General features: G+C 41.2%; 1 protein-coding gene across 3 annotated transcripts in view; it reads left to right on the plus strand.

Moving 5' to 3' along the window:
* NIN (ninein) overlaps window positions 1–13,234 on the plus strand; it is a 130,038-nt gene that overhangs the window by 63,144 nt on the left and 53,660 nt on the right. For all 3 annotated transcript variants that reach the window (XM_032236754.1, XM_032236772.1, XM_032236763.1), the window contains exons 5-8: window positions 7,582–7,621; window positions 9,924–10,111; window positions 11,027–11,176; window positions 12,260–12,427. In XM_032236754.1, the coding sequence (XP_032092645.1) occupies window positions 7,582–7,621; window positions 9,924–10,111; window positions 11,027–11,176; window positions 12,260–12,427 (546 nt within the window). The remainder of the gene's footprint in view (window positions 1–7,581; window positions 7,622–9,923; window positions 10,112–11,026; window positions 11,177–12,259; window positions 12,428–13,234) is intronic.

Below are 13,234 nucleotides of genomic sequence, written 5' to 3' on the forward strand. Positions count from 1 at the left end.
CTGGTAGCTAACTGTCTCTTGAGCCCAAAAGGCCTGGGGTGAACAGTATTTTGCCCAAAGGCCTGTGACGAAGAGCCTGGGACAGAAGAAGCTGGGTCCCATTGTCCAGGACGAACAGCTAGGGTCCAATAGTGGAGGCAAAATGGTAAAGGTGAATGACTGGGGGAGAAACCCTGGGAGCAAACAAGGGGTGGCGAAGGTTACGAGGAGAACAGTCCCATTCCGGAGGTAATTACATAATATAACGCAGTATTTCTCAACCTTGGCAGCTTTAAAATGTATGGACTTCCAGCATTCCCCACCCATCATGCCCTTCTGATGGCTAGAGTTGAGAAACAGTGATCTAAGATATGTTCTTCTAATCTCATGCCACCCAGATGAGTTGGAGTTCAGTCCCTTTATTTCTCTATCCACTGTAGACTTAAGATCTTGCAACCGTTCTCTCATCCATACACACCTGTGAACAGGGAGGGTTGCAATGATGGAATCTCAACTCCTTCTCAGCCTTTCAGATGATGAATAACAGAAACTGTAATACAGAGCTTTTTAAAGGCAGGGGACCTGATCATTATTCTTCTCGTAGTGTAGTAAGGATAAACATGATTTCAGTTTTGCCTTAAGCAATAGTCCCCAAGCTTTTGAGTACCAGGGACAGGTTCAACGGAAAACATTTTTTCCACAGACCGGGGGTGGGTGGGTGGCGTGGTTTCATTCACTACCTAGATCCCACACACGTGCAGATGAAGCTTCAATCACTTGCATGGACCAGTTCCTAATGGACCACAGATGGGTATTGGTCCATGGACTGGAGTTGGGGGAGATCCCTACCTTAGGGCATTAGTACCTTTCCTGGCACTTTGCCATTCTTCCCTCAGATCTGTTGTTCATATAGATTCAATTTCTTGTTTCTTTTGCTTTGTATCAACCAATGGAACAGAAGTTGCCTTTGGAAGTTGTGGGAGCTTCATCACTGGAGATTTTCAAGAGGTGATTGGACTGCCATTTGTCAGAAATGATGTAGGATCTCTTGCTTGGGTGGGGGGTTGACCAGATGACCCACAAAATCCCTTCCAACTCTGTTAATCTAATTTTAATTTTTTATATACTGTATATACCTGAGATGCTGCTTTAAAACCCTGCAACCTAAATATCCTGTTGACTATACGGGCCTTTTTTTTTTTTGCAGCTGTGGATATAAACAGTGAATTGCTTCATAAACAGCTTCAGAGGCAGATCTCCTAGAATTGCATTGGGAGATATTATATCACTTCGGTTACAACTGTGTTTTGATGCCTGTTTTAAAAATAAATCAACCATTTACTTGTCACATCGGCTGAGTCTTCGCTACTGTCAGATTCTTACAGCCCAAAGCTCTCCATATGGAATGACAGATGTTGAGCCCAAAGAAAAAAAACAAGCTCCCAAATCCTTGAAGCAATCATTTGTTCTAGTTCTAGATTGGCAGGGATTAGTTACGGAGTTCACTCTTCCTGTTGTAGTTTGGAAGTAGCATGCATATTAGAAAAGTAGAAATGCTTTTGCTTGCTCCTCGGTCCTGTCCCTTTGCAAAACAAGACGGGGGTCTAAATCTTGCAGGAAAATCTGAGTAAAAGGGGGATCTGAGTAAAAGGGAGTCAAAGAGTGCACTGGTCTCATCCCTTTCCCCACTATGACTTTTTCATGTAAAAATGGACCTCTTTTCTGCTGTATATATGAATGCGGGTAAAGGTAAAGGTTCCCCTTGCACATATGTGCTATTTGATCCCGACTCTACGGGGTGGTGCTCATCTCCGTTTCAAAGCCGAAGAGCCAGCACTGTCCAAAGACGTCTCCGTGGTCATGTGGTCGTCATGACTAAACATCAAAGGCGAACGGAGCGCTGTTACCTTCCCACCAAAGGTGGTTCCTATTTTTCTACTTGCATTTTTACATGCTTTAGAACTGCTAGGTTGGCAGAAGCTGGGAGAAGTAACGGGAGCTCACTCCATTACGTGCCGCTAGGGATTCAAACTGCTGAACTGCAGACCTTTCTTATCGACAAGCTCAGCGTCTTAGCCACTGAGCCACCGCTTTCCTGTATGAATGGGAACTTTTGCCACTGTTTTCTTTCCTGTATGAATGGAAACTTTTGCCACTGTTGGAAGAAATGTCTATCTGGGTTCAGTTCCAAGTGGGAAGGAATACTCTGGAAACATGGAGAGTGCTTGGAAAGATGGTTTAACGGTGGACATGACCATGTGGGGGGTTTTATGGGCAAAGAAAAAGCATGTGGGTGGGAGAGAAAGAGAGATTTATACCTTCTCTTGTGCCCCACCTTGGAGCTTCTTGTTCCAGTGTAAGAAATGTATTCTGATTGGTGTCAGACCCCCATGGGCTTGAGTCCCAAGCTTCGTTGAATCTTATTGGATGATGTAATCTCCCCAAGTGCCATGTGGTGAGTTTTGTTGTCAAATGGGTAGAGAGCTAATCCTACCTTTGTTGGATCCTGGGCATTTGCTTATGAATAGACCTAGCTATCTCTCTATCTCTTAAGTGCTGACATCTGCTGTGGGCTAAGGTGGGGGCTCTTAAGATTGAGTCTGCTTCCTGCCTAAAAAAATATGTTTCTCCATTTCTCATCCAGGGAGGTTTAATATTCTGTCTTTTTAATATTTCCTAGAATATTTTATTCTTCTAGGAGAGGGATGGGTGCTAACTTCCTACACCACTTAATGCTTTTTTGATGGATTTAATGAAGGAGAAGGACTCAAGAGTCCTGATAATGCAGAGATCTTGCCTTGGTATTCAGCCCTGTCCTTAGATGGCTTGTTTGCTAGATGGTGACAGGAACATCTGGTTGTCTGATGTCTATGGATATTCTCTATTATCCAAGTCATGGTTGTCTGATCTTTCTTGTGTGTGCAGGAAGCTGAGAGGGGTTTCCTAACCTTCTGTGGACAGCACTGGTAAATTTCTATACTGTAGATCAGCGCACACATGTACAGAATTTTTCTTTCAGCTCCTTCCTTTATTTTTGTTGTGCTACGACTTTCTTCTCTTGCCTGCTTTTCTCAGGGGAAGAGATGTGATGTTTACCTATCCGCAGGAAGGTGTGCTTTTTCCCCACAGGACCATGAAACATTTTAATAGGCTAATTGGAGAGAGAGGCTGCCGGTTGTACATGTACTTACATTACATATGAAATACTTTCATATTACATCATTCGTTCATTACTGGCACGATGCCATTGTTATGTAATCTACATAAATGACATAAAGTGGCACAAAATTACACAAATTGTGTCATATGCATGAAGACACATTAAGGCAAATTCTCGCCAGAATTGGGCCTGTTGCATGCAGAGTCTGTTCTGCTAAGATCTGCTAAATTGAATTTACCCTGCATTTTAAATCCAGCCATGCCATGTGAAGTTGTATAATCTAGGACTCTGTAATAATCCTGTTTGTTTGTTCTATATCCTTTTGTGGGGGGGGGGGGAATATCCTTTTACTGCTCATGCTCAGGTTCTGAATAGATTGTATAATCCTGGCCAGGGCTACGTTGGTTTTGCTCTTTGTATATTTGAATTCCTAGGGCTTTGATTGGGGAGGGGCAAGGATATAGTGTATAATGTAGTAGCTGTTCTTGAAAATGTAAGAACGCTGCTCCCTGGGCATGTGCCTCCTTGGCTTTCCCCTCTGCCAAATGGGAATGTTGAAAAATTCCTTGCGTGTCCTAAATGTTGTGGTGGTGCAGTGGTTGGAATGGAGTATTGCAGACTAACTTTGCCCACTGCCAGGAGTTCGATCCTGACTGCCTCAAGGTTGACTCAGCCTTCCATCCTTCTGAGGTCAGTAAAGTGAGAACCTCTCCACTCGGAGAGTGATGTAAAGCACTATGAATGGTATATAAGTCTTAAGTACTATTGCCAGTGCTAGTGCTATTGCTGTGTCAGTAAAAAAAAAATGGCATGGTGGGGAATATGCCCAGCATGATCGTCCTTTCTTCTCCTGCCATTTTTTTCTTTTATATCAAGGTTGCCCATCTCTTCTCTCTCAAATCTGAGGCACATAATTCCTTGAAAACAAACAACCTAGTCCCCCTATTTAGCAAACATCCATATGTATTAATTGTGTCCACCTATCTGACAGAGACTGGAATGCGGTGTCTCAGTGGCTAAGATGCTGAGCTTGTTGATCAGAAAGGTCAGCAGTTCGGTGGTTCGAATCCCTAGCACCACATAACGGAGTAAGCTCCCGTTACTTGTCCCAGCTTCTACCAACCTAGCAGTTCGAAAGCATGTAAAAATGCAAGTAGAAAAATATGAACGACCTTTGGTGGGAAGTTAACAGCATTCTGTGCACCTTCGACGTTTAGTCATGCCAGCCACATGAAACGGAGATGAACACCGCCCCCTAGAGTCGGGAACGTCTCGCATAAATATCCGAGGGGAACCTTTATCTTTACCTATCTGAAAGATTATTTTTTAAACAGGTCCTTTTTGAGCTCTTTGTATTTTTTTAATATTTTTTTATTTTTTATTTAAAACAAATACAACATCCTTCTTTACATGCTATAGAAAGTGTATCAGTTGGTTACAAAAAGACTTTCGTGCATCTCTTCCCCAGTCAATAAACATAATTCATATTAACTTAAGTATTTTAACTCAAATATTTATACATGTCACCATCATCATATCTCCATTTTCATTTGACTATAATTGTTTAAGCGTCCTTCATCATAAAATATACCAAAATTTAATGCATAACCACATACTGGCCTTTCAGTTACTATTTCTAGAATCCTCCACTAACACTAAATCCTTATTCTAACTAAACATCCATAATATTTAATAGCAAAGTTTTGTAATCCTCCTTTCCAAATCATTGTTTAAAGTTTACATCCAGTTTCATTATATTATATCCATATCTATATATACGTTATTATTCTTATCCCTCTTTTATTTGACTATATCCTATATCATAACATTTCCCCCCTAATAATCAAAACTTTAACTTTAATAATAAATAACATTATTATTATACAATTGTATCACAGCGACCAGTTGTTTCGCTGGATTTGGCATTGGTTACTAGTCGGGCCCCACCCAGGGGCCTAGGACGTCGTAACGTATTTTCGTAATATGCATGCAGATCCAAGCAGTGCGGCTTTTTGCATTTGACTGATGGTGATTTTGTCAATTTTTAACTGTTTTAAATGTAATTCCAGTGCTTTTGGAATAGCACCCAGTGTGCCAATTACCACTGGAATTATCACTGCTGGTTTGTGCCATAGTCATTGAATTTTGATTTTTAAGTCCTGGTATCTTGCGATTTTTTCATGTTCTTTCTCGGCGACCCTGCTATCACCTGGTATTGCGATGTCTATGATTATGACCTTATTTTTCTCAACCAGTGTGATGTCTGGTGTATTATGCGCCAGTATTTTGTCGGTTTGTATACGGAAATCCCACAAGATCTTGACCATCTGATTTTCGGTGACTTTTTCAGGCTGATGTTCCCACCAGTTTGTTGCTGTTTTAATATTATAATTTTTGCACAAATTCCAATGGATCATTTGTGCTACTGAATTGTGCCGCAATTTATAATCAGTCTGCACGATTTTTTTACAGCAGCTGAGTATGTGATCAACAGTTTCATCAGCTTCTTTGCAAAGTCTGCATTTGGCATCATCAGAGGATTTTTCGATTTTGGCCTTAATGGCATTTGTGCGGATAGCTTGTTCTTGCGCAGCCAGGATTAGTGACTCTGTTTCTTTCTTTAATGTACCTGTTGTTAACCATAACCAAGTTTGTTCACTGTCCACTTTATCTTTTTTTTCCCCCCAGAAATTGGCCATGCAGTGTTTTGTTCTGCCAACTCTCCATTCTTGATTTTATCACATCTTTTCTGTATTCTTGTTTCGTCTGTTGGGCCTTCAGTAGATTTTTGTTCTTTACTTCGATTAATAGATGTTCTTGACTTTCTTTTAAATAATCAGCCAGTGCATGTTTTTCTTCTTCAACTGTTTGCTTCACTTGTAATAATCCTCTGCCACCTGATTTTCGGGGCAGGTACAGTCTATCAGTATCACCACGTGGATGTAAACTGTAGTGCATTGTCATTAGTTTCCTGGTTTTTTCGGTCCAAAATGTCCAAATCAGCTTGTGTCCAGTTAACTATACCAGCTGTGTATCTTATAACTGGTATTGCCCAGGTATTTATGGCCTTGATTGTATTTCCACCATTCAATTTAGATTTCAAAATTTTCCTAACTCTGTTGGTGTACACTCGCCTGACAATAGTTTTTACTTCTCGATGCTTGATGTTATCCAACTGCAGAATGCCTAAGTATTTGTAGGCTTCATTTCCATTGCATTTAATTAGTTGGCCATTGGGCATTTCAATTCCCTCACATGCAGTGATTTTGCCCCTTTTTATGGATACCGTGGCGCATTTTTCCATGCCAAACTGCATTGAAATATTGGTGCTGAATACTTGGACTGTGTTTGTCAATGATTGGATTTCTATTTCTGACTTTCCATAGAGTTTCAAATCATCCATGTATAGTAAATGCAAAAAATTTTTAGCTGCTCTAGCTTGAAAGATTAATAAAATTACACATAAGATTCACAAAAACGTTTGTTTTCACTTTTCTCTGATTAAAGATATACTTCAAAGGGACATACGTTTTGCGTCTCTTCGGGACGGTTTAGGTGTGATTGGACCACCCAGCAGCAAAAGTATCGGCTGCGGTCTCGAAGCATCGAGACCGCACGTTCGTAGCATTGCGACGTTGGCTCTTTGTATTTCATGTACTGTTATTGCGTAAATAACCAGCAGCTTGGGAATGGTGAGAGGGAAAGTAACTTGAAGTCTGCTTTGCAAATAATGTTAAAATGAGATGTAATCTTTTGAGATGAGAATCAGAAAGGTCTGTGTCAAAAATCTTCATGAAACATTCAGAGATAAAAGATTGGGTAGCAGAGGGATGCAACTACTGTAGTTGGGACCAGAATTTCCATTGCTAAACAAGGTGGCTGTTAAATGATTTGCACCTGAATTTATACCACCTTTTTTCTGCCAAAGTTATAAAGTAAATCTTGCAGTCATTAAGTGAATCCAGGTTTCCCCATTGATAGAAGCTGAGAAGGTTGCAAATGGCAATCACATGATTTCAGGATGCTGCAACCATTGGAAGTACCATTGCCAAGCCCCTGAATTTTGATCATGTGACTGGGAATGCTGCTGTGTGAAAACCAAATATAAATAACTTTTTTCAGTGCCATTGTAAGTTGAGGACTACCTGTATTTCTATTATTGGTAGTGTATAATTGATTGTGGAATTGCTTTTTCAAAATACCATGAAACAAACATTTTCATCGGGAAGAATCTAATTTCCTTAGCTAAATGAATTGAAGTGCTCTCATTATTAAATGCATCTACATCTGGAGTAGGAAAATATTGTTTGGTTTTCATCCCAGTTATCTGTTACATTTTTAAAGTGTCACCAGATTGACCAACCGATTAATGGGCTTGCTTTATTCCTGTTTTGTGTGTACATATTTACTGCATTAAAATAAAATCTTATTTTCTTTCTTAGCATTGGCAATCACAGGACAGTGAAGAATATGAAGCGGAAGGTAAGAGAAGATGATACCAGTTTCCTTTCAAATAAATGGAATAGAAAATGGATTGGGAGAAGGATGGTTTGATTTGGGAGCAGGGAGAAGAGGACGTTTTTATTTATTTTCCACATTTAAAAAGTGTTTAACTTTTCAGAGCTTCAAAATTGCTGTTGCAACCCCATTTATTTTACATCTTATAATTCTGCCTTTCATTCTATTTATAATTTTAGAGACTGTACAATTAATTGTAACGGAGTACAGATGCAACAATAAAGTAATTTTCTTGGTTCAGACATTGTCAAGTGTTTTTGAACAATATGTTAATGATACTGTCAGGCCCAAAACCAAAAATGATACATGAAGATTCTTCCAAGCTTAGTTCTTTATTGTTTCACACAAAATCTTGTAGATAGGGCATGCTAATATATCAGCATCTACAATGTACTATGAACTGTTAAGGAGGGGCTGTCTTCACCCTCTCTCACATACACAGAACATCCAGACTGAGTTGTCTATTACTCCTCTGGAATGCACCTCTTCCCTCCTGGAGATCCACCTCCCCACTATATTCCATCACAGATACTATCTGTCTTCAAAGTATCTATATTGAGCAGAAGGCAGATTAGAATAGGTTCATATCACTAGTTCTGATCTGCATGTTATTTGGAAGATATGGAATTGTGCACGGTGGCCCATAGGAGCTGAGCAGAACCCAGCACATAATGTGTTTTTTGGAGTACAAGACGCACCGGTGTATAAGATGCAGCAAGGTTTTGAAGAGGAAAATTAAAAAAAAAAAAGTTTTGCATTCTACAAACCTCCCCAAAACGGCCCATTTTTTGCAAAAACTGCCCCTCCTTTTTTAAAAAAGGGCATGAATAGCCCTTAGGAGGCTTGTTAGAGTGCTATTCTAGTCCTGTTCTTCCAATACTGCTTGTTGCAGACCTAACCTAGAATGTTCTATTAAAAATTTAGTTGATTACCGTATTTTTCAGAGTATTAGACACACCTTTTTCCCTCAAAAAAGAGGCTGAAAATCTGGGTGCGTCTTATACACTGAATACAGCATTTTTGCCTCCTGAAACTCTGCCCCTTCACCAAAATGGTCGTGCATAGCCTTTAGGAAGCTTTCAGCAAGCACTTGGGGATTGGGGAGGCAAAAACGAGCAAAAAACGGCCCATTTTTCACAAAAATGGACCCGTTTTTTGTCAAAAAAAGGGGCATGGATAGCCTTTAGTGCTGCTGGGGGCTGGGGGGGCAAGAAATGGGCCATTGTTTTCTCGTTTCTGCCCTCCCCAGCCCCCAGGAGCTCTCTGAAAGCCGCCTAAAAGCTATGCACAGCCATTTTGGTAAAAGGAATGGAGTTTCAGGAGGCAAAAAATGCTGTATTCAGTGTATCAGACGCATCCAGATTTTCAGCCTCTTCTTTGAGGGAAAAAGTTGCATCTAATACTCCGAAAAATACAGTAATCAACTAAATTTTTAATAGAATAGATTAGGTCTGCAACTAGCAGTATTGGAAGAAGAGGAATAGAAGAAGAGGAAACTTGGAACAACAGAAAGCAATTTTAAACTATCTCTACCTGAATTAGAAATGAGATTAAGGCAACGTCATAATGAAAAAACTTTGTATGAAACAGCTGTATGATGCTGTTCATGCCACAGTTAGAAGGACATGACAGTTAAGTTAGAAGCAGGGGTGGGATTCTACTGTTTTGGACCGGTTCGGGCGAACCGGTAGCTCCGACTATCAGCCGGGAGTGAACCGGTTCACTCCGACTTTGAGCAGCACCTGCCCCTGCACTCTACTCACCCATCTTCCCTTTTCTGAAGCCTAGCTGATTGGCGCTGCAGAGTGGATTGCCATGCCTCAGCTGTTTTCCTCCCCAGCAGTAATGTGGAGGGTGATTCCTCTGTAATCACCTTCCACATTACTGGTTGTTAAACTGGTAGGATTCCACCCCTAGTTAGAAGTTAACTTAAGGACAGTTAGAAGAACTTATGGTTAACCTACACCAAAAATGTTTTCTTTAAACTATATCTTTATTTTAATTGTTCAATTGGTTTATTAGACATTATAGTGCTGACTCTCTATAATAAACAATGTAGGATGTTTAAATTATTTAAAATAAGCAGTAAGGAAGAGCAATAGTCCTTATATTAGTATAACTAGAAAACATCAGGGAGAACATTGAGTTTACACTTCTTGAAAGATTCACTAATTTTATTTGTGGTCTTTCCTCTTTTTCCCGTTTCAAATGTAGGGTGTGTGTTTTTCCCTTCTCCCAAATCAAGCTTTGTTGCTTTCTTTTTTAGGCCAGTTGAGGTTCTGGAATCCTGATGACTTGAGTACATCTCCACATATCTTCCCCTCTCAGGATTGGATAGAAGAGAAGTTACATGAGGTTTGCAAGGATCTTGGAATTTCCCGAGATGGTCACTTGAACAGAAAGAAGCTTGTCTCCATTTGTGAGCAGTTTGGTTTGCAGAATGTTGACACTCAGGTACTTAATGAGGGTTCTGCCCTACCCTGTCCTACCCTAGGTCAATATAACTGCTGGGAAATGTCATTCTTATTTTCTTAACTTTGCAAATTTAAACATAAATGTATTTTCATGGTTTGTGGAAAACATTCTGAAGTTAATAGGCTGCAGGCAGCCCCCTAAACAAATGCCATAGTTCTCCAGCACTTTGCTGAAACTTAGTAGCAAATCACCAGTGGCTTGGTTTCCATTGATTTTTGCAGAACGTGAAACAAAGCAAGTCTATTAAGCCTCCAATGGGCTCAATACAAATTCCCCGTAGGGAATAACAAAATGACCATTCTGCCCTCGATCTGTTCAGGGGTATCGCCACTACCGGTTCACCCGAACCAGAGAGGACCGGCTGAATACCATCTCGGAGATGAATTCTCATGAAAACAAAGTTACAAAGCCATTCCTTAAATAGCACAAATTCAGATCTATCTGTGCAACAATAGCCCTGTCCTCAGCTAGATGTTTAGCATTTACAACAAGTTTAAGACTGAGTTCAGTAAGCCTAAAAATAGGGAAAGTCTTTTTGGGTTCAACTTGATTCTCAATGATTTCATGGATGCGTGTGTGCTGTTTCCTTAGCAACAGTATGAGTTTGTCATTGTCTTCTGGGGTGCCTTGGGTCTCCCCAGTCTGCCCTACAGCCCTGGGATTCTCAGGATGTTCCCCATCTATAGTAAGTATTAACCAAGATCGACCTTACCTAAGCCCAGATGAAGTTAGCCAGATGCTGCCACCTGCTGTTCCCTAGTCTCATTTTTCTGGGTTTCAGACTGCATCAGTGAATTTCAGTTACACTGAACTTTCTGAATTATACTAGGATGTTTAACACACACACACACCCATGTACATTTTAACTAATTTGAAACATTTGCTTCCTCTTAGATGCTGGAGGAAGTATTTCGCAACCTGGACCACAACAATGGTACAATGAGCATCGAAGACTTTTTCTACGGGCTCTTTAAAATTGGGAAGCCTCTCCCACCTTCTGCTTCCACTCCATACAGGCAGTTGAAACGGCATCTTTCTATGCAGGTAAGTGCTTTCAATGTGCTTCCTCCATGCACATCACTAAAACGTTCTGCTTTGCTCTCCAACCACGTTTAATTCAATCTAGGTCAGGGGTGTCAAACTGGCGGCCCACAGACCAGATGCATCACATGCAGGCCACACCCACCCCGGTTCCACAAAGGCAAAAAACGTTGCAATAAGTCATGTGACATCCCGTGATGCGATCGGGTTTGACACGTGTGATCTAGGTCAAGTTTTCCTGTGTTTTGTTTTGAAAATAGCACTTCTAGCTAAACGATTAAAGACAGAACTTTAAAATGTGGGGACCTCAACTGCTGACTGTGGATTTCTGGGAGTTGAAGTCCACATGTCTTATAGTTGCCAAGTTTGAAAAACACTAATCTAGTCCAGCTTTCTGTAATGTACAGCAGAATCAGTTAAACTGTCCATGAGGCAGTGGGTGGGATTCAAATAATTTAACAACCGGTTCTCTGCACTAATGATTTCTTCCAACAATCAGTTCACCAAACTGCTCAGAAATGTAACAACCGGTCCTCCCGAAGTGGTGCGAACTCACTGAATCCCACCACTTGCATGAAGGGTAGAAAGCCGCAAGAAGTGGAAAATCTAAATATGCTCAGGGGTTGCTTATTTGGATTTATTCCGAGAAAGGCAAATCCATATCTATAGCTTAAATGTTACTGAGAGGTGAGGTCTCTCTGGGCTATAGTTTACTTTACTTTATTGTCATTGCAGCTCGTACAACAAAATTAAATGCCATCTTCAGTGTACATCATACATAAGAAAACTACAAAAATGAAACAAAAACACACATCCTTCACATTCTATACAATTGAATTGAAAACCCCTGATATACCATTACCAATTGGGCTATACCATTACAAATATGGAGGGTGAGGAAGGATGCTCAAATGAAAACACTTGCCGCCTTCTGGAAATCAAGTCCATCAAGAAGAAAGATTCCAGATTAATGTCCTGACATGATTGGTTTTCCCCCAGAGGGCACAATTTACAGGCTAGAAAAAAGCATGTTTTTTTCTCTCTCTCTCTCTCTTCTCCTCCTCCCCCCCCCCCGCCCACTTCCAGGCCTTTGATGAAAGTGGGAGACGTACCACCCCTCCCTCAGCAATGACAAGTACAATCAGCTTCCGTGTCTTTTCCAGCCTGGATGATGGGATGGGCTATGCTGCAGTGGAACAAATTCTTGACACTTGGCAAGAACAAGGCATAGAGAATAGCCAGGAGATCCTGAAGGTAATGTATTCCTCGGTTACCCGGGTACTAATGCAGTTTCAGAAATATATCTGACCCGCAAATTCAAAGTACTATTCAAAATCTACAAAGGAGTCTAATGGGATGCCACACATTTCAATCTGGGGAGGATGCTCAGAGCTCTTTGTCAGGAAGCTTTCATCTTCCCCAACAATTACACACCCCGGGGCTTCTCGGTGAACTGATGTGGTGCAGTTAAAATGTGGCTTATTCAGGCCTTTGTGAGCAAGGGGAATTCCCCATTGCAGTCTAAGCTGCTCATCTCCTATGCAACTCCCAGCTGTTTCTGAACCTCTTTTAAACATTTCAGCCCAGCATGCAGTTGGATTGATGTTCAATCAGGGCTGTGAGCACCACAGGATTTGATTGGTTATTCCCCTCTTTCTTGTTCCTCCCACCCGTGCAGGGAAGACAACCCTCATTGGTTAGCCCCTGTGCCTGCCTTTTCTTTTTAGAGCAGTGTTCCTCAACCTAGGCCACTTTAAAATGTGTGGATTTCCAAGTCCAGAATTCCTCAGCCGGCCTGCTGTCTAGGGCCGTGATGGCGAACCTATGGCACCCCTGCAGAGGTGGCACCCAGAGGCCTCTCTGTGGGCACACGGGCCATTGCCAGCTGCTCTTCTGGTTTCCAGTGTGCACATGCACAGCTGGTCTTCGAGGGCACCAGAAAATGGTGAGAAAAAGCCCCCCTAACAACCAAAAAACTGGCCATTTGGGGCTGTTTTTCAGGGCATTTTTATGTCATTTTTGGAACATTTTCCAGGCCAAAAACAGCCTGAAAAATAGCCT

This window comes from Thamnophis elegans, chromosome 1, assembly GCF_009769535.1.
Source record: "Thamnophis elegans isolate rThaEle1 chromosome 1, rThaEle1.pri, whole genome shotgun sequence".
NCBI lineage: Eukaryota > Metazoa > Chordata > Lepidosauria > Squamata > Colubridae > Thamnophis > Thamnophis elegans.